At 35.0% G+C, this 23,132-nt stretch overlaps 1 protein-coding gene and 1 long non-coding RNA gene across 2 annotated transcripts; one reads left to right on the top strand and one right to left on the bottom strand.

Moving 5' to 3' along the window:
* Positions 1 to 292: 292 nt before the first annotated feature.
* LOC123558158 (target of rapamycin complex 2 subunit MAPKAP1-like) lies at positions 293 to 23,092 on the bottom strand. Its single transcript, XM_053548875.1, is given in 8 exon segments — positions 293 to 2,611; positions 4,908 to 5,039; positions 5,347 to 5,481; positions 9,798 to 9,905; positions 10,464 to 10,573; positions 17,330 to 17,503; positions 20,501 to 20,670; positions 22,927 to 23,092. Coding segments are annotated over 8 exon segments (1,065 nt in total). The 5' UTR covers positions 22,963 to 23,092; the 3' UTR covers positions 293 to 2,411.
* On the top strand, positions 10,855 to 14,175 carry LOC128558713 (uncharacterized). The gene is made up of 2 exons (XR_008371906.1): positions 10,855 to 11,340; positions 11,748 to 14,175. It is a non-coding gene; the product is annotated as an uncharacterized LOC128558713 (long non-coding RNA).
* Positions 23,093 to 23,132: the final 40 nt, after the last annotated feature.

The following is a 23,132-nucleotide window of genomic DNA, read 5'->3' as shown; positions in this document are numbered from 1 at the left end:
GCTAAACATATTTGTATCAGTTCCAGAGTTATTCATAGAAAACAGTTTAAGACGGGCAAACAGGACCAAAGAATAATGTAACACTGGAAAGCATACAGCAATTCTGCTAGTTCTTAGTAAATTTACTGACCATAGCAACAACCTCTGTACAACAATCAAAGTGGAACAATATCATCAGTTGAATCAAAGTTCAGTCCTCCCGACTGCTTGCTCTAGACAGGCTGCACTGTAGTAGCTGATGTCTTACAAATGCATCAAATATTTCAAGCGTAAGAATTACAATGACTCAACAATCGTGTGCAACTTTAATTGTATATAATCTATAAATACAACCATATCATGCACTGCATGCATCCGATTAAAATAATTTGTCAAGTATTTTTGTTAATCTGACTAGATTCAAAGAACTTACTGTCTGATCAGTATCTCAAGCTAAGCAATCCAATTTAATAACAAGCAAATTCGATGAATTGGAATCCCCCGCCGAAAGGGTCAGAGTTGAGGAACGGCAAAAAAATATATCCAGCAAAAAGTTAAGAATGTTACCAAGAAGCAAATAATTTCATTAGTCAAAATCAAATTAAAAGAAAATGAATGGTTTGTTTGGGTGGGGCTGACGGGGGGGGGGGGGGGGGGGGAGGACACAACAGTTTACATGTTGATTATAAATATTGATAGAAAATGAAAAATGAAAAAAAAAAAAAAAAAAAAAAAAAAAATGGTGGGGGGTGGGGGGGTGGGGGTGGGGGGGGGGGGGACCAAGGTAAGGTGGTGACCAGGTGTAGGTACACAACATCACATGTTTATAATAAATGTTCATGGAAAAGAATGAAAGAAGTTTAATGAAATTCTTCCAATTGGTTGGTTTGTTATGTACAGATCTGTGGATTTTTAAACAATTAAAGGGCAATAACTATATGGAAAATTGACCAATCGAAAAAAACCTTGAAGGGCATCGTCGCAGTATCTTGGTTCATGTCTGTTTCAAGTTTGATGAAATTCTACCTGCTAGTTACTGAGAAATGGCTGCAGACGGACATTTTTCATTAAATCAAGGGCAATAACTCTGACGGAAACTGACCTATCAAAAACAAAACTTGACGGGCATCAGCACAGTATCTTGGTTCATGTCTACTTCAAATTTGATGAAATTCTACCTGTTAGTTACTGAGAAATAGCTGCAGACGGACATTTTTTATTAAATCAAGGGCAATAACTCTGAGGGAAATTGACCAATCAAAAAAAAAACTTGACGGGCATCATCGCAGTATGTTGGTTCATGTTTATTTCAAGTTTCATGAAATTCTACCAAGTAGTTACTGAGAAATGGCTGCGGACGGACGGACGGACGGACTGACGGACGGACTGACGGACGGACAACGCCATTTCAATACCCCCCTCCCGATTTCATCGGCGGGGGATAATTAATATTTTCACTTCATAATCTATGTTCACTGATTCCTTTATTATTCTTGGAAATCAGAAAACATCAATATGCCTCTATCTCATAATTCTGAGCCTTCTCATTGATCCTAGCTTTTAGAAAATTTGCACTTGTAGCTATTAACCATTTCTAAATTTTATGCATGTTGTGGCAAACCATGTAACAGTTGAAAAGAAGTAAAAAGAAATTAATATTTTTCAAATTAAAGTAAAAATATGTTCATCTAAGAATTTTGGTATATAATTTTCTTTTTTAAAAACCCTGGAGTAATATCTTCTTATGGGAAATGACAACCATTTATTGTAAAACTATAATATGCACCAGTTCTTAATTTTAGAAAAGGAAAAAAGAAGTCTTTGTTTTTGAGAGCTAGTACAAATGATCACAAGTTTTGGCTCAACAAGAAAGCATCGTGACAACAATACAGATGTACTTTGATTTTTTTCTTCAGAATCTTTTTAAATTTTAATGTTGGAGTATCAAAATGAAACTCTTGCAACTAACATCTTTTATTGACAAGAACTGAAATACCAGCTAAGCGAATTGTGATAACGAGAAAAGGGCATATTGAGTAAAAAAATCACAAGCAATAAGATATTGCACTTCATTAATAAAATTTATTTGTTTTATTTTGTTGGGTTTAACGCTGCACCAACACAGTTATAGGTCATATGGTGACTTTTCAGCTTTGATGGTGACGGAAGACTCAGGGTGCCCATCCTTGAATTATTACATCACAAGCAGGCAGCCAGTTGGGATGGCTTCCTCACATGTAGAATTGAACGCCTCGAGTGAGGCTCGAACCAACATCGGTGAGGGGCAAGTGATTTGAAGTCAGCGACCTTAACCAGTTGGCCACAGAGGCCCTTTCATTAATAAAAAGTAAAGCAACTAAGGGAACATGAACTGGCTTAAGAAACTGATGCAGGATAACAGAATGTTACTTTCTAATCATGTGTTTTCTCTTTCATGATTTATGAAAAGACTCGCGTTTTTTCTGTAGCTTTTTGTCTCTATGTGCCACATAATCTTTCCTGACTGGGCTAAGCCTCAGTTCCAATATATTGTTCATCTTATGTACTATCTCATTACACATATCCATGTCAGCCTCGAAGTCATGATGTTTGTAGTCGTGCCCAAAATAGGTCAGCCGGAATACAGATTTACCTGTAAAATATGGGAAAATTTAGTTAGGTTACAACTTTATCAGGATGTTTTAAAATTTATGGCGGAATCCATTATATATGACTTAATGACAAATAACAGATGGACAAAGTCAAACTGAGAAATGGAATAACACACATATTCTCCATATTCTCTTCTACATATATTGCAAGGTTTAGGAAACAAGAGCTGTCACAGGAGACAACAAGCTCGAGTATTTCGATGCTGGATACCGAAATTGGGCACATCTGAGGAAGCTGAAGCTGTCACTGGAGTGTTTAATGACTCAAATGTGGATGAAGATATTGGACAATAGCTTAAGTCTAAAAACATTAAATCAGTTTATCAAAAGGAACATAATTTGTGGAAATCTTCTGCAAAAGTAATGTACCATGTGTCATATCATAACCAGAAATTCTAAGTAAAAAGAGGACATAATTCATGAAATATTGATGCAAGAGTTATGGCCCTTGTATCATATAATGTGGGTGATGATGTGGTACAACTATTTTAAGTTTGAATCAAATCAATTTGGTAATAACAGAGATAAAGCGAAAGTGCATCAAAACGTTAACCAGAAATTTAAAGCAAAAATGGGGGATAATAAAAAAAAAAATTGTGCAAGAGTTATTGTCCTTGTGTCATATGATGTGGATGATGATGTGGTAAACTGTTTAAAGTTTGAATCAAGTCTGTTTCGTAATAACACAGATAGAGTGAAAGTGCATAAAAACTACAACCTGAAATTTTAAATAAAAAGGAATATAACTCATAAAATACAGGTGTCATAGTTATGGTCCTTGTGTCAAATGATGTAGGCGATGATGATGAACAATAACTTTAAAAGTCTGAATCAAATCCCTTTGGAAATAAAATAGATATAGTGAAAATGTATCAAAATTAACATAAAATTCTAAGTAAAAAGGGGGCACAATTCATGAAAAATTGGTGACAGAGTTATGGACCTTGTGTCATATGATGCGGGTGATGATATGGAACAACTATTTTAGGTTTGAATCAAATTCATTCAGCAATAACTAAGATAAAGTTAAAGTGCATTAAAACTTTAACATAAAATTTTACGTAAAAAGGGGGGATAATTCATGAAATATTGGTGCCAGACTTATGACCCTTAAGCCATATGATGTGGGTGATGATGAGGATTAACTTTTTTAAGTTATAAGCAAATCCATCAAGTAAGAACAAAGAATAAGAGAAAGTGCATCAAAACTTTAACCAAGGCGGGGACGCGGAAAGACGCCAACCCCGGATCAAGTAGGATAGCTCTCCATCCTTTGTATAGTCAAGCTAAATTTCGTTTGTACTTTGTACAAGTTATCCAAGGATCTATGTTTGTTGCCATAGAAACAAAGTTTGTGTCCACAACAAAAGAATAATCAAAGCCTTGAGATGTCTGGTGGTTGCGGGTTTTGCTATAGTTATTTTCATTTTAAATGCCAATCTATAAATATACATGTATAAGAAACAAATACTAATGTGCCTCATATCTAAGATAAACTCTGCCTGACCTTACATGAACAGCTGGAAGTCAGTGATGTAACCATGGGTTGGAATACCTAATCATTCACAGATCTTATATAATCTAAATGGCCAGTGTGAATGGATTGAGGATGAATAAGAACTGCTTGATCATTGATAATTCATCCGCATTGTTCATGAATTGGACTACTTTGTGTAGCACATGAACAAATTCCTTTGGATGTGATTTGGAATCAAATAAAGATACTACATGATTGTCAGATAAACCCACAACCAAAAATGTGTGCATATTCTCATCTTGTAATTTTCAAAGTTATGGCAGGATCTCAATTAGTGTGACAACTAACTGACTGACAGATGGGGATCAAACCAGAAGTCTCCTACAGTTGCAAGAGAAAGAGGCTTTGACTAAAATACCTATTCCAAGGGTACATAAATTTATAAATGTCCATTTTTAAAGATAAAATATTTCTTCCTCTAAACATAATTTCATGGATTGACACTGCTGTCACACAACCACAAAATTAATTAAGTCAGCCAGTATAATGACTTAACAGTAAAAGACCCTACTTAAAGAAATATAATTATGACCACAAAACAATTTTTAATACAGTCATGGAATAGTTCTTATGGATTTTTTTTGTTTCAATCCATGAAATTTCATCTCATTAAACAAAGAAAATTCCTATTTATTTTTTAACTTTTAAATCCACAAATTTAAGCCCCTATGGCAAAACAGCTGTTTTTTGCAAAAACCTTAAAAATTGTATGCCAAAAAAATTAACTAATTTTGCAGTACCTCCATCCTTTTCCTCTAGCATATCACAGGATGCTATACTGTCAGCGTCATATGTTACTGCTCTCTGACGGAACAACCTTGTACCACTTTTACTTGCCACTGGATCTATCTCAACCTTCTCTCCACTTATACCTGGTGCCAGTGTGGAAATAAAAACACATAACTTTCGGAAATTAAAGAACAATATGAAATATAAAAAATACAACTTCGCACTTTAATGTCAAGTGACATAAAGGTCAAATTTTAGACTCAGGTTGCAGGTAAAATCAAAATGTGTGCAAATCTGACCAGTGTCAAAAAACAACAAGGAATGCATACTAAATGTAAAGTAAGAAATCTATGGAATGTCCATCAAACAAAGTAAAAGTTATGGGGAAAAGTATGCAAAAGACCTGTCTAAAAACCACAGAATGAATAAGCAACCTGTAAAAATATTTACCTAACTGCACCTCTGTCTTAGTTCTAATTTTATGAACCATGTTTACAATATAAGACTTGTACTGGTGACTTGTCAGAGATTCTGCCATATTGGAGGACTTGTTATCATCACTTTCAACAAAATCTCCACGGGAACCTACGATATAGAAGATTCACAATCATTTAATATCAGTAATAATTATTTAATACTCTAATACTAAAACTTCAATTTTCACATAAAACTATGCTGTTACTTTCAAATTTTAGAACCACATTCAGTTCAAATTTAAAAACTACATTCAGTATCATGCAGATCTGTTGTCCAGGAAACTGTTATATTAACAGCAATATTTCATTTCCCACATAAAAACTGTAGAACCTGGTCAACCGAAATATATATATACACTACATCCTACTGATGCTTATTCATTTGATTTATTGTATTGTTTATTTAGAATATATTTAACATGTTAATGCCAACTACAGCAAATAATTCTTGTGTGTTTTATAAGATGTGCAATCATTATACATTCATTCAAGAATTTACATGAAATATTTGCCACTTTTTATTCACAATCTAAATATAAAACACAGTATTTACTTTGCTGCAAGAAAAAATCAAAGGCCTGAAGGGCCTGAGTCGGCTAATGATTGATGTACTGACAGTATAGTCTACCAGTTTCAGTTTGTTTTTAGTTTTTTTCTTAAATTTTCATAACACAGCTCGATATTTACCCAAAATATTATATCCGGATACAATTACACTTTTCTCCAGTTTCAACAATATATTTTACAAATTGTGATGATACGAAGACATTTAACAGCAATTGGCAGTATCTGACATTGAAGTTTACGGTTAAATTACCTCTTATTTAAATCTTTTCATAAAAAAGTTGTTTCGTTTCGTGAAAGCAGCCAAACATAGACGATCTACTTTCTATTTCAAAAACTACAAGAAAATACAATTTAATGTTTCGCCGATTTGTTTATTTCTTGAAAAATAAGAATTAAAATCATTTTTAATATCAGTAGTAACTAAACAAACCAGTAAGAGCTTCTTCTTCCCATAATTTATCCGTTTACTGACTGCAAAATTCAACCCACGCAAAGTTTATAGAAATCATACGATGTGTGTTTACATTCAATGTGGGAGAATTAAGGCTGATCGGCTATGTTACCTAACGCATCCAGACGATTCAGATTTTGTCTTTAAAAAAGCATTGTGTGCGTTTCTGTAATTTTATATACGTTTTTATACGCTTAGAAATTATTAGACATACGTATTTGCATCATTTCTATACGTAATTAACGCTAATACGCATCTTATCTGGAGCCCTGTGGAACTATTTTTTGTCTTTCGCTGGATGTTACCCAAGCTTTGAAAGCCTGCGCAATTCTTAAAATGCACATTTATGCTTAATGAGTTACATTCGAGTATTGCACAATTACAAGTCATAAATATGACAGATTACATCGTATATTGGTCATAGCAAAGGGAATTGACACAACTTAACTTCATTCATGCAGTGAACTGTTTGAAGTTTGAGTAATCTAATGGAACTACATCCCTTCACGTGTTATTCGGTCCATTTAGAGAATCGCTGAACAGCAAGGACTCGTCAAAAGGCTTTCAGCCTTTAGCCGACTCAAAAAACAGACTAAAATTTCCACATGTGAAATATCTGTTGTCAAGGCTTTCTGCAACAATAGCACTCAAATTTATAATCTATTCTAACACAACCCAATTTGTTTTCCTATTAAACAAAGAAGGCCGAAAACTGTGTGTAATTATTCAATAATTCATTTTTCTGATGTCACAATTATTATGTCATAGCATCAGACGGCAAAGCTGCGCACTGGAAGAAAGTCAACAAAAAACAGGCAAATATTTGATGGATATCTTCAAGGACATACATAATAATCCTTGATAACGTGTTAGAATCGTTATAATATATCTCAAACAGTGATTTGGTAAAATCATTGTATGTCATTTAGATGGGCATTATTATAACACGAGGGTGCAGCATCTCAACTCCAAACAATGACTTTATTCAATGACAAATCACTGTTTGGGATTATATTATTTCAAACATAAATCAAACAATTATCCAGATAATAATAATTAAGTATACAAGCATTTGGAATATAAACAAGAGCAGAGCAATATAGGCCTGGCAACAGCTCAGAAAGAGATGGTGATGAAGAAAACTCTCGAGAATTCAGCAGATATGACCTTCTATCTGACCTCTTGTCAAGACAGTAACCAAAACCTTTGACAAAGAAATCTAAAAATCAAGAATGGTTCATGGTAGATGTGCTTTTTGTGCTATGGTTACTGTTCCCTTGACTTCTTACCCACCGACCGCAAAATCAATGGACCTTCCATTGCATACATGCAATGTGCCTGCCATGTTTGAGACTCGAAGACATTCTGAAGATATTGAACAGTTACTAACAGTAACTGTGACCTTGACCTTATATCCACTGACCTCAAAATCATTAGGTGTTATCTACTGGAAACTAGAAATTGCTTTTGTAACAAGAGCTGTCAGTGGACAGCGCGCTCGACTATTCTCAGTGCTTGATAGTATAATATAAGCTATGAGTAAAACTTTAACATTACAATAAGCATATCCTAAGTCGAAAAGGGGCCATAATTCAGTCAAAAATCTCAAAATGCTTAATAGAGTTGCCTCCTCCTTTTTACAGACTGGGGTCATGATGGTAAACAAGTATGCATAATATGAAAGTAATATCTCAATGGACTTTGAAAATATTTTGGGTGGTATGCAAACTTTAACATTTATTCTAAGTCGAAAAGGGGCCATAATTCAGTCAAAATGCTTGATAGAATTGCCTCCTCCTTTTTACAGACTGGGGTCATGATGGTAAACAAGTATGCAAAATATCAAAGCAATATCTCAATGGACTTTGAAAATATTTTGGGAGTTACGCAAACTTTAACATTTATTCTAAGTCGAAAAGGGGCCATAATTCAGTCAAAATGCTTGATAGAGTTGCCTCCTCCTTTTTACAGACTGGGGTCATGATGGTAAACAAGTATGCAAAATATCAAAGCAATATCTCAATGGACTTTGAAAATATTTTGGGTGGTACGCAAACTTTAACATTTATTCTAAGTCGAAAAGGGGCCATAATTCAGTCAAAATGCTTGATAGAATTGCCTCCTCCTTTTTACAGACTGGGGTCATGATGGTAAACAAGTATGCAAAATATGAAAGCAATATCTCAATGGACTTTGAAAATATTTGGGGTGGTACGCAAACTTTAACATTTGTGTGACGTTCACGCTCATGCTTACGCTCACGCCGACGCCGGGGCGAGTAGGATAGCTCCCCTATTCTTCGAATAGTCGAGCAAAAGCGCATGTCTCCCCCAATGCAAAGTGCTATAGGCAAGAAGTCAATAGGGGTCAGGAGTGAAAGTCAAAGAGACACTGATGGTTGGCTACAATAGCGATCATCTACTTGGCATGTCCAGTCATCCCGCTAACTTTCAACACTCTTGGCCTAGTGGTTCTCAAGTCACTGTTCAGGCTCCTGTGACCTCGACCTTTGATCAAGTGACCTCAAAATAAACAGGGGTCATCTACTCTGCATGTCCAATCATCCTATTAAGTTTCAACGTTCTAGGTCAAGTGGTTCTCAAGTTATTTTCCAGAAATGATTTTACATGACCAGGCCCCTGTGACCTTGACCTTTAATAGACTGACCCCCAAAATCAATAGGGTCATCTACTCTGCATGTTCAATCATCCTATGAAGTTTCAACATTCTGGGTCAAGTGGTTCTCTAGTTATTGATCGGAAATGGTTTTCAATGTTCAGGCCCCTGTGACCTTGACCTCTGACGGAGTGACCCCAAAATCAATAGGGGTCATCTACTCTTCATGACCAATCATCCTATGAAGTTTCAACATTCTGGGTCAAGTGGTTCTCTAGTTATTGATCGAAAATGGTTTTCAATGTTCAGGCCCCTGTGACCTTGACCTTTGACGGAGTGACCCCAAAAACAATAGAGGTCATCTACTCCAGCAGCCCTACAACCCTATTAAGTTTGAAGGTTCTAGGTCTAATGGTTCTCCAGTTATTGCTCGGAAATGAAGTGTGACGTACGGACGGACCGACAGGGCAAAAACAATATGTCTCCCCCAGAGGGGGGAGACATAATAAGCAATGTGTCACATATACAACATTATATGAACCACGTCATGAGAAAACCAAAATAGTGCATTTGAGACCAGCATGGATCCAGACCAGCCTAGGCATCCGCGCAGTCTGGTCAGGATCCATGTTGTTTGCTAACACTTTCTCTAATTGCAATAAATAGGCATTGAAAGCAAACAGCATGGATCCTGACCAGACTGCACGGATGTGCAGGCTGGTCTGGATCCATGTTGGTTGCAAATGCACTATGTTTGTTTTCTCATGGTGCTGCTCAATTATTACACTTACTATGTTCTCTAACCAGACAGAACTCTAGTGTATCCATGCTGGACAGATTTGCATCAAGGTCCACTGGTAACCCTGGTTCAACCTGCTTCTCTAAGTTGTACAACTGGCCTAAAACAATCAATTCACATTTGAAGTTCTACATTATTTTCAAAACACAATTAAGTCTTTTCCAGATGATGTGTGAGACAATTACACAATGAGAAACTTAAATACATTTCTATGATTTACATTTGAGTGATATATTTTCAGCCATTATGCCACAAAATTAGCACAGGAAAGTCAACGGTACTTTTAGCTAGTCCATTTTCCTTCAACTGCTTCAGTCCTACACCTGTTATCATTTTCCAACAAAATTCTAAAACATTCTATGATTCTTTTATCATTAACTTTTGTGAATTACTCTTAAGTTTATTTTTATTTGTTTCTGCTGGATTCCAGGAAAAGCCAGTACTAAAGTTTAGTGTCATATGAGATGTGACCATTATCCCAGTGGAGCTTGAACAAAATGTTTTAATGAACTCGTGTTGAACAGGTGGCTATTTTAACATCCAGACCACCACTCTCCTTTTACTCTTTGTTTTCTGTAGTATTCACTGACAACTACATAAATTTTGTAAACCAAACAAGTACGGCTTCAATTTTCTGTCTATCTAATTGTAAACTTACCTGGCCTGACTTTGATTTTCCTTCTCTTGAGAACTTTATCTAGAATTTCCCTCATAGGAATGTTCATAGTTTCTACTTGAAACTTGTTAAAGCCTCAGTGTGGCACATTCCTGTCATTAAAATAAACAAGATGAATCAGTATATTATTACTTATAAAGGTTTTTGACGGGATATACGGTGGGCATATAGCCTGACTGTGATTCATATAACCCGAGGCGATAGCCGAGGGTTATATGAATCTCAGCAGGCTATATGCCCACCGTATATCCCGTCAGAAACCTTTATAACGAATTTATAATACTGCAAATTTGCGTATTTGGTCTCAATAGCAACGATTTTCCTTAGTTTGACAAATATTACTATTTTTTTCAATTCCCCATTTGGTGCCTCAATCCGCACCTTGTTTTTCGTGCGTTTCCGTAAAAGACGCGGAAACATACGAAGATAACGGTAGGTTTGCGTTTTTTGGTTGCGGAAGAAATTGGATTTACAAATGGAGTTATAAATGTTTTAAGGAAATTTACAGCTAGTTTCGAGTTTCTCGAGTAAGAACTTGGATTGTAGTAAAGGAGAACTGAAGTAAAACTTGCTTATCCGTTTAATCTTCTATCTAAGCTGTTCAGCCTCGGGTCGCGTGTACTTTTAGCCTGAACACGGAAGTAGAGTGAATATGTCATGATGTGCCAAAGAAGTACCAGTACTCACAGTAACTCTTTGCCAAAGACTTTGGACGTTCATATAACGTGGAAATCTAGGAAAAATCAAATGTTAGATGTCAGGTCATCTAAGTGCAATCAGATGATGTTATTCAACATGCTGTGGCTGCATTGAACTAGAAGTCATTTCAGGAACAGAATCCAGGGATCATAAGAGAAATGTAGGTATTTCAGAATATGGCAGATGTTTTAAAATATTCCTTTTCAAAGAGTGGTTCAATTGCTATTCACAGCTAATATTTAAATGCAGTCTGATCATGATTTGCATTGTTGGCCATTCAGTCAGTATCTTTTTGGTAAGCACTCCTTTTAACATTTAATGGTAGTGTCCAAACTGAAAGATGGACAAGTTCATTATAGAAATTTAGCAGGGTAAGGGTTAATGTTATGTCGAGAAAATTTGACAAATACACGGTTCAGAATAATGTAAAGTTTCATGCCAATCCCTCTGAAATTTGATTAATTTTATAGAATATCTATGCACTTCAGTCGCATTTAAAAGTAATTTTGGAAAAATATACTTTGTGTGGTCTTTGGAATAAAAAATTCTTTTTATATTTATTTGCAGGTATGTATAGCCAATGATGATGATACCTGCTGGCCAATCACTGCCAAAGAATAACCTATTCACAGAAATATGTCATCTTTCACACATATGGAATGGAACATTTTTGCCAAGATGCTACATAAACTCTGACACCGAGAATATGGCACCTTTCACACATATGGAATGGAAACTTTTTGCCAAGACGCTACATAAACTCTGACACCGAGAATATGGCACCTTTCACACAGTCATATGGAATGGAACATTTTTGCAAAGACTCAACATAAACTCTGACACCGAACGTACATTACGACTAGTAGGACAATAATGGTAACATAAATTACACCATGTTAAAAACTCTTGTCTTCGGTATTGCTGCAGCTGGTCAGATTTTGGATTTAATAAATGTATTTCATGAAGTCACTTACAGGACAGTACCTATTGTCAAATTAACTGCGTCATATGACATAAGCCCTGCTAAGTCATTACTAACACTAAGTCTTGTCAACAAATATATTTATTGCTTAGACTTTATGATTTGATTTTTGTCGAAAAATATGCATAATTTCTGCAGCAGATCCTAGACTAGCGCAATATTATTCTGAGAAAGAACAAATTCATATTTCTGGATGCAAAGCTAATTTTCATTACAAAAAATTTACATACACAGAGTTAGATCTAATCTTAGAATTATTCTGGTAGATGAAATAAATAAGTTCTTTAACCAAAGTAAAATTGAAAATTTTGATATTAAAAGATCGAAACAGTGATGTTACAAATGACGTCACGTACCCAATACGAAAATTGCATGCCAGTACTGTAAAACCTGCTTAAGCGGTCACCTCTAATTAGCAGCCAACCTGTCTTAAGCAGCCTGTGTCTCGATCATTTCCCAAAATGGTCATTTATTCTATAAATTACCTGCATTAAGCAGCCACCTGCTGTAAACAGCCACTTTTCCCAACACCCTTGGCTGGCTGTTTAAGACAGGTTTTACTGTATGGAAAAATGTTGATGTATGTAATTTGCATTCGCTCGTGCCACTTGGAAGAGTATAAATATGAGTATGTAATTCAGGTGTTGATGTTTTCAAGCTTCTGTTTGATTTGTCGGTTTGTAATTTCTTTACTTTTCAAATATTACACATCATTCTAAAATTCTTGAGTTGAGGTAGTAGGAACTTTTATTCTGGAATTCACTTTTAGACTGGTGTATCCAGTGCCTGGCTTATTTTCATGTTGAATGATTCTATACAGATATTTATGTCGGAACAATGCTGAATTACCTGACGATACTAGTCGACAGCGATGAAAATTTCATCGGAAATTGCCTCAACTATTTTGGTCCTTCGAGTGTTTGACGCGAGTGGGGATATTGCCCATATGAAAAAATTATCTCAATATTTCCTAGGATGGCGTCAAATCAGTTGGACTACTGACTATATATATAATCACACGGAAATGGCAGTCATTCCGTGTGTACTACATTATGACACAGTTGTAAATGATGATGATTATTGTTTGAACTTGCTGTAAAATTGGAGCACTTGCACTTTAGCGGTCCCTATAATAATAGTAGTTTAATAATGTCTTAAATATTAAAAGTTAAAAGAGGTAACTTTATTTTGAGATGAATATGTTTGAGGGCTGCCGTCCCCACATCCCTGCTTTGCCCCACATCCCCAACTTGCTGCGCATGCGCATTGTAAACTTCCGGGGACCACTAATTTAAAAGTGCATTCTACCCGTAAAATAAATTATTCTAACACGATCCGATTCATTTTCCTTTTAAAAAAAGAAGACACAAAATGGTGAATTATTATACAACAAATCACTGTTCTGACGTCACAGTTATTATGTCATGGCGTCAAACGGCATAGCGGCGCACTGGAAAAGAAACCGATTGAAAACGGGCAAATATTTAATGAATGTTGGCAAGAATCCTTGGTAACGTGTTAGAATCGAAATAATACATCTCAATTAGTGATTTGCTCTTGAATAAATCATTGTTTGTCGTTCAGATGCGTATTATTATATAATTCGGGCTGCGCCCTCGTGATATAATTCCTTCGCATCTGAACTCCAAACAATGATTTATTCAACGACAAATCACTGGATGAGATATATTATTTTTTATTATATTCATTTATTTCAAATTTACAACGTTTCACCAAAGAGCTATAAAAATAAATCTGTGTATTTTATACTTCTTTGGTTTCACCGAGCACTGGAATACACCTCGCGGCAAGTGCTGGTTTGACCGCTCTTAGTTGAATTAATTTTGTATTTTAAATTTGTTTTTAAAGAAAACTCCTGTTAAAATTTTTTGCTGTTATATTCATTTTTTTTAAAAATTGTTGTTGTCAATGTTTTTTAATCCAGTCTTGAAATTTGCTCACTGCAGTAGGCTACTGTATTGTTATTATTAGAAATAAATTTATGAAGTGATACCATTTAGTTATTTGAATTTGTAATGATAGTAAATCATTTTGTTTATTTAATTAGTTTATACAGACTAAGCAGACTTATCTGCAGTGACCAGTCGTTCAGTTCCTGTTGACAGTGTTGTACATAAGATTAAGTGCTTGTTTAAATCAACTGGTGAATATTGCCATTATTGGCAAGAAAAGATATGACTCGTACTCCTTTGTCTCCTATGAATAACAACAAAATGACGAGCTTTCCAGAAAATAAACTTTATTAAATGTATAGAATAACTCCATGATTGATATGAAACCATCTCAAAGAAGGGTAATCATTGAATTAATTTTCGAATCGAGAGACGTCCGCCATTTTGTTTCTAATGTAAACTGAAAAATGGCCTTAGGCAACGGCCAATCAAAATCGATATTCACTTTCCGTATATACCGTCAGTGTAGAGGGGCCCGCTGAAGGGGAAATTCGCTCACGGGGTATACGGTTTTATATAACGTGCATGTTAACCAATGAAAATCCGAGAAATTCATTTGCAGTATTATAAATATATATATATGACATAGATCAGACTGAAAAATTAAATGTCAATGACTAGCGGTTCAAAGGGAAGTCATTCAAAAATATTTCTATTTTAAGCTCTAGTGGTCCCTCCCAGATATGAGGAAATTTAATATATGACTTTATAAGAATTCTACATACAATTGCACATTTGATGAAGATCTATCCAAGGCTTCATAAGAAGAAGCTGTTTAAACATATTTCGATTTTTAGCTCTAGACTAGTGCTTTAGGGGCAACTGACCCCTTTTTGGAGAAATCTATTTTTAAATTAGGACTTTGTAAAAGTTGCTACAGAGCAAGTTTGATGAAGATCCATTATATGGTTAATGAAAAGAAGTTCTTTAAAACTATTTCTACTTTACACTCTAGTGGTCAAAAAAGGCAGGGTTGCCACTTAGTTGAGAAAATGAAATTCCCTGACTTTTTCCTGACTTTTCCCTGACTAAACCATACTTTTCACTGACCAATATCACCATATGTTTTCAACCTTCCCTACAGAAAACCAATCCACCCTTTTATATTTATTTTGTTTTAGATAAAACAAATTTTCATCAACAAATACCAAAAATATATGAGTGTAAACATTATAATGATGATAATTTAGTCAGTGATAATAAACTAGAGCTATCACTAAAGGTGATGAATGTACCCCCTGCATGCACTGACACAGTACATTGCAATTTGACGCACACAAGATTGCATAATTATGTGGACTGTATGTATATAGACTGTATGTATACAGTATAGTAACAAAAAACAAAGTCCCATATCTATGCAGAATATTTATCTAAAAGAATGTAAAATGCACCTTGCACAACAAGGGTTGGTACTGATCACTTGTGTGAAGTTTCATTAAATTGTGTGTAAGGGTTTGGTAGATTAGGCACGCACAAGATTGCATATGCAGACTGTATGTACATAGTATGTTAACAAGAAACAAAGTCCCATAACTCTGCAATTTTTGTTGCTGAAAGAACCTAACATGCCCCATGCACAACTACTGTTGTTACTGATCACTTGTGTGAAGTTTCATTAAATTGTGTCAAGGGGATGAGGAGAGATGGTGCGCAAAAGATTGTGTCTATGTATATAGTATAGTAACAAAAATCAAAGTCCCATAACTCTGCAAATTTTTTTTTTGAAAGAACCTAACATGCCCCATGCACAACTACTGTTGTTACTGATCACTTGTGTGAAGTTTCATTAAATTGTGTCAAGGGGATGAGGAGAGATGGTGCGCACAAGATTGTGTCTATGTATATAGTATAGTAACAAAAAAACAAAAGTCCCATAACTCTGCAAATTTTTTTTCTAAAAGAACCTAACATGCCCCATGCATAACTACTGTTGGTACTGATCACTTGTGTGAAGTTTAATTAAATTGTGTCAAGGGGATGAGGAGAGATAGTGCGCACAAGATTGTGTCTATGTATATAGTATAGTAACAAAAAAACAAAGTCCCATAACTCTGCAAATTTTTTTTCTAAAAGAACGTAACATGCCCCATGCACAACTACTGTTGGTACTGATCACTTGTGTGAAGTTTCATTAAATTCTGTCAAGGGGATAAGGAGAGATGGTGCGCACAAGATTGCGTCTACGGACAGACGGCCAGACAGACAGACAGACAACCTGAAACCAGTATACCCCCCCTTACAACTTTGTTGTCGGGGGGTACAATGACTTGACTCGACTATAAACACACCCCTCACAAATGTGTTTGGAAATACTTATAAATACTGCTTAAGGCTGCCATAGCCACTGACCATTTTAAACATCAACCTTCACTGACCATTATCAAGATTTCTCTTACAATTCACTGACCTTAAGAAAAAAAATCATATTTCCCTGACTTTTCAAGGTAAGTGGCAACCCTGAAAAGGACTAAGTGTTCCTATTTGAACAAATTTGGAAGAAGACCTCATACTGATGTTACACATAAGTCTAATGAAGATTCACCCAGCAGTTCACAAGAAGAAGTTTTTTTTACAGGATTTTCTAGTTTCAGCTCTAACCCATAAAAGAAGTACCCCCATCTGAACAAAACTTGGAGAGAACCTTAAAGTGATGCTAAAGCCCAAGTTTAATGAAGATCCATCAAGCCGTTCAGGAGAAGAAGTTGTTTGAACATTTTTCTATTTTTCACTCCTGTGGGGCCTTTAAACTATTGAACATATTTGACAAAGGACCTTGTCAAGATGATACAGACCAATTTTGGTGTTCTTCTGACCAGTTGTTTCAGAAGAAAAGAATGCTTACAAAGGACACTGGAAATCTGCCTTTACTAATAGCTCGTTGTGAACCTGTGGTTCAGGTGAGCTAAAAAAGGAAAGCTTAAAAAATTCTCTGGTTAGACAAGGACCCTCTACCCAAAGTCAATTCCTTATGTAGGGATATATCAACAGCAGGTCAGAGGAGAACAGCCTTTTTATGAAATATTTGCTGATTATAATTGTGTGTATACAATATTGCTAATGATTCAATTGATTTGTTTTATTCAAAGATTTTCACTTTGAATATAAGCCAAACAGTTGAATGTAAATACAGTCAGATATATTCAAGTAATTACCCCGAAATATGTAAATTTGTAAATGTACCCAGTACTTACACAGTTACAATAATAGAAGGCTTGTTGGTGTTTGCAGGAACATCTTTCTGTACGACAGCAAGCTTGGTGAAGCCAAACTTTGACACAGGTTCCTTACTGTCCAAACTCGGAAAGTCTGTGTCAACCTCGCCATCATCTTCAGCAATATGTAAACAGTACAAATCTGTGTTCTCTCTGAAATATTTGTAAACAACATACATCTGTGTTCCCTCTGAAATATATGTAAACAACATGCATCTGTGTTCACAAAATATATGTAAAAATATACATCTGTGTTCATTTCTGAAATATATTTAAACAACATGCATCTGTGTTCCCTCTGAAATATATGAAAGCAATATACATCTATGTTCCCTCTGAAATATATGTAAACATACACATCTGTGTTCCCTCTGAAATACATGAAAACAATATACATCTGTGTTCTATCTGAATTATATGTAAACAATATACATCTGTGTTCCTTCTGAAATAGATGTAAACAATTAATACACGTACATCTTTTACCTGTCCTAGGTAATATGGCAGTGCTTAGGGTCGAGCCCTGATGAGTAGTTCTATTGCAACAGTTAGTTACACCATGATAACCCCATAAAAAAGTTTGATAAAATGTATGTGCTCCTCATTAGCAATAAAATTACAACACTAACTTCAACATTACTGAAATGCTCACTTGAATGTAATAAAAACATTCTGAATGTATATTGCTGTCTAACAATTCTAGACTACATTGTTTAGGAGCACATGTGGGCCCTTTATTGCATATTTTTGACTAAGTAAAGGGTAACAGTTTTGATCTGGCTGTGTAAAAGCCCAACTAACAAGCGCGCTTAACTTTTCTCAGTGCTTGACTCTGAATTAGAGCTTTGCCAGTAAAAAAACATACAAGTTAAAAGGAACATAACTCTGACAAAATTCAAATCAGAGTTATGGGGATTGTTTCTCCTGGAGTAGACTTTGATGGTAAACAAGTATTTTAAGTTTCAAGTCAATAGCTTTGATAGTAACAGAGATATTTGACTTTATCAAAAACTTTAACCAAAAATTCTAAGTTAAAAAGGGGCATAATTCTGTCAAAATTCTAATCAGAGTTATGGGGACTGTTTCTCCTGGAGTAGACTTTTATAGTAAATAACTATTTTAAGTTTCAATCAATAGCTTTGATAGTAACAGAGATATCTGACTTAATCAAAAACTTTAACCAACAGCGATGCTGATGCTGGGGCAAGTACAATAGCTCTACTTTTTCTTCGAAAAGTCGAGCTAAAAACCAAATTGCACAACTTCTCATGCTTTTTTGAGATCAACTAAATGAAGCTGTTTTTACTACATGAAGGGCTAAAACTCTGGTCTTACCTGTGAAAACCCAAATTGCACAAATAACAATCCTATGGTGTTTGTGGACTTTTGGCCAAACACTTTTTAAGAAATGCACAACACACACTTGAAATCTGACCTAAAATAATATTATGTACATGTGTTTTCACGACGGGACTTGAATATGTCTTTGAATTCTGAGATGAGTGTTGAGACATCAATTTTCAACTGTATTTGGACAAATTAATCTTAAAGAGGTAGGTTACCTTCATATTTGTATGTGCGCATGTCCAACCGGAAGCTAATGTGACATTTACGACGACGTTTACGACAAACCAAATGTGTTTGTATAACCATTCTTTAGAAAAAAAATCATGAACCTGTCTCCGATCTGATGCTTAATTGTTTAATAATGCAGAAATAATTAATAAATTGTCGCAGAAATGCTTCAAAACATTGTTGCTTTAAAATGACGTCATTGACGTCAAGACGTTATGTGTCAGTTACCGCGCAAAATAAATAGATTTCATTTTTTTGAAAGTACATAATTCTGTGCATTTTCTTTATTTGAACTTTTTTTATACAGCCATTATTTACAGAAATATTTTTATGTTTCTTTCGCTCTGAATAATAATCAGTATTTTGCTTCTTTTATATAGTTATACTGAAATGTTATGCGGAATGTAAGAAAATGGATGATGGTAACCAATGTTATTGTGAACATAGCTGAGTGAAAGGTTACTTAATACGGCCATTTTCAAATAAATATTGGGCACTTTGATTTGTAATACCTATTTTTCAGTTTCCGTTGATAATTTGTTACTTATATATTAAAACTAAGCCCTAAAATTGTCCAAATTTCACTAGGAAATTGTGGTTTCTTGAATTAAAATGTGACCTATATATCTAATTGTAAAATTCAAAAGCACTGATACTGATCTATTTAAGGAACACAGCTTCGGCATTTTATTTTCATTTCAACAGTATCCATAATAACAATAGCAGCATGGAGAACGATTTTTCCGTAAAAATGTCAGATGAGGGGTGCTGCTGTAAGTATCTTAAGCTGTGAAGTTTGTTTAAATAAATGTAAATAACACGAAAATGTTACTTACGTTAGAATTAAAATGTTTTAAAGCTACATCAACAAGAAAGATATCTTATTTAATATTTTTTTATAAGAAATTATGATAAAAAGCAAGATATAATCTATTTTAAACATCTCTGTTGCCATGGTTACTTTAAACTTTAAGAAAAATAGGGTACCATGTAAAGTGCTTGGTATTTTACTAATAATATTACCCAAATATTCAATGTTGCTCATTAACAGAATGGCACTGAAGCCGTCGGAAAACCCGTTTTCATACATAGTTGTTTAAAAATGAGAGAAAATGCGTTACCATGGAAACACGAGCCCCGCGACATACATATTTCAAGCTTATATTAGAAAGCTAACGCGCATACTAGAAAAAACATAATTATGCAGACTTCTACGGATAACAATAAAACCAAAATGCACTGAAAACTGTTAAATATACGTATTTTCCTTCTACTTTCTATATAAAATACCGTTAGCGGGTCATGTTCTTCAAACCTGATAAAAATTGTACTTGAAGGGACAGAGATAAAAGAAATTGAGATTATAACAGTCAAAACATTAAATTACACGAAATACAAAAGAATGCTGCGGTTAAACTAATCTGAATTTACCCTGGTAACAAGGTAACCTACCTCCTTAACACCAAGGTATCCTATCAGACATTTCGCTGAATGTGTTGAACTGAACATAGCTACTACATTATAGCCCTAGAACAGTTTTGTCATATTTCTCAAAAGAAAGTAAGGGTAACTCACTGTAGAGAAGGCTCCCTCATTTCTATCGTATACTGCCAACATATCAAGCCAACAAGGTCCTGTATCTTGGCTGTTGCTATCACCACTACTGTCATAGGGTATGGCCGATCCTCTGGTGGGACCATTGTCAGGAAAATATCTATCTTCTTTGTGGATACACCAACACTGGCCTATAACAAATACATAATCTACTTGTCATTCACAACAAAACACCTTTAATTTCTGTTCAGAAACTATATTAACAAGAGCTGTCCGTAAGACAGCCAGGCTCGACTATTCGAAATAGTCCCAGAAGCAGGAAAATATTACCCAAAATGTTAAAATATCACAAGAGTTTTAAGTTCAAAAGGGGACATAATCTGACCAAAATGCAGGTCAGACTTATGGGACTTGATGCTATCAACTAGTTTTATAACCCCAAAGACACGTGAAGTTTCAATTCAATATCTGCATTAGTTTTGGAGATAGCAACTTGCATGTAAAACTTCAACCAGGATTTTCTAAGTCCAAAAGGGGGCATAATTTGCCCAAAATACATGTCAGAGTAATGGGACTTGACCCAGTGAGGTTGGTAATTGATCTAGAAAAAGAAAAAAGAAATTTCAAATCTATATGCTTTAAGTAATAGCTGTATGTACTTGCACACAAAACTTGAACCAGAATTTTCCAAGTCCAAAAGGGGGCATAATTTGGTCAAAATGAAGGTCAGAGTTATGGGACTTGATGCTATCAACTAGTTTTATATCCCCCAAAGACACATGTGAAGTTTCAATTCAATATCTATCTGCATTAGTTTTGGAGATAGTAACTTGCATGTAAAACTTTAACCTAAGTCCAAACGGGGTCATAATTTGCCCAAAATACATGTCAGAGTAATGGGACTTGACCCAGTGAGGTTGGTAATTGATCTAGAAAAAGAAAAAATAAATTTCAAAGCTATATGCCTTTTAGTAAGAGCTGTATGTACTTGCACGCAACACTTTAACCAGGATTTTTTAAGTCCAAAAAGGGGCATAATTTGGCCAAAATGAAGGTCAGAGTAATGGGACTTGGTGCTATCAACTAGTTTTATAAGCCCGAAGACACAAGTGAAGTTTCAATTCAATATCTGCATTAGTTTTGGAGATAGTAACTTGCATGTAAAACTTTAACCAGAATTTTCTATTAAGTCCAAAAGGGCATAATTTGTTCAAAATACATGTCAGAATTATGGAACTTGACCCAGTGAGGTTGGTAATTGACATAGAAAAAGAAAAAATAAGTTTCAAAGCTATATGTCTTTAAATGATAGCAGCTGTATGTACTTGCATGCAAAAACTTAACCAAGGTGTGACGCCGATGCCAGGGTGAGTAGAATAGCTGGACTATTCTTCAAATAGTCGAGCTAAAAATGTGTTCTAAAATATTATACTAGCAAAACTTGGTCAAATAAATTAGTAACCAATCTTTGTTACTACAAAAGTAATAAATATTCCTAACTTACATTCTGGGTTAACTGACTGTTCTACACACAAGAAACAAGCAAAGAAGCTGTTTCAAATAGCTCAGATGATAATTACAGTTATTTGCGATTAGGGTATGTTAACTAGCATTCCGCTGGTATTTACACTTTTCCTGCCATGTCTATAAAACAGAATGGGTTCTGCATCAATTGTATTGATACATACAATCTTGTTACATGCTGAATACAACAGACTGCCTTTGAAAAAACATATGTACCTGATTATGCCTGTTTAGGTTACCATAAAAACACAGTAAGTTAATAATTTTTGGACCTTAATCGGGGCAATAAATAGAAAGACTGGATTCTTTTACTGGGTCAACTTAAATCAGGAATCAACATTATGTGACACATACATCTTGAAACAGGTCTGAAGTAATGTGGATTGCTACACTGCACAAATCAACATCAACCTGTAATTCAAGTTTTAAGTCAATATCTTGAATAGTTTGGAAGTTCTGCTCTGGGCACTAAATACAAAAGATCTGAACTCAGTTTGTGACCTTGACCTTTGATCTAGAGACCAGGTTCATGTGCTGTGTGATCTCATCACTGCCTCTGTTATCTTATTGCTGCCTACCTATATGCCAAGTCTGAAATGGTTATTTAATTTTGCTCTGCACACAAAATATGACAGACAGATTTGACCTTGTTGTGACATTGACTGTTGACCTGCAATCTTGTTCATGCACTCTGTACATCATCTCATTGCCACATACAAGATTGAAGTCAGTACCTTGAATGGTTATGGTCCAGACACGAAATATGAAGTGCAAATTTAACCTATGAGCTCCATGTACGACCTAAAACTTTGAAAAACTGACCTGTTTTATCAGCTCTACACTTCACCTCATCGCCACCTACTTGTATGCTAAGTTTAAGTCAATACCTTGAACATTTATCAAGTTATGCTCCGGACACCTACCTGATTAATGTGCTCTGCATATCGCTTCATTTCCATTTACCAATACATCAAAAACTCAATACCTTGAATGGTTTCTTTGAATTATGCTCTGGACACAAATATGAAGGATGGATGCACAGATGCACATGCCATTACACAATACGTCCGTTTTTTTAAAACAGCCGTATAAAATGGTGCATACTTTTTACAATCAAAATTTCGAGGTT

This window comes from Mercenaria mercenaria, chromosome 7 (genome assembly GCF_021730395.1).
Source record: "Mercenaria mercenaria strain notata chromosome 7, MADL_Memer_1, whole genome shotgun sequence".
Classification (NCBI taxonomy): Eukaryota; Metazoa; Mollusca; class Bivalvia; order Venerida; family Veneridae; genus Mercenaria; species Mercenaria mercenaria.
The sequence above is the reverse complement of the archived record's forward strand: the minus strand, read 5'-3'. Positions and strand labels throughout refer to the sequence as shown.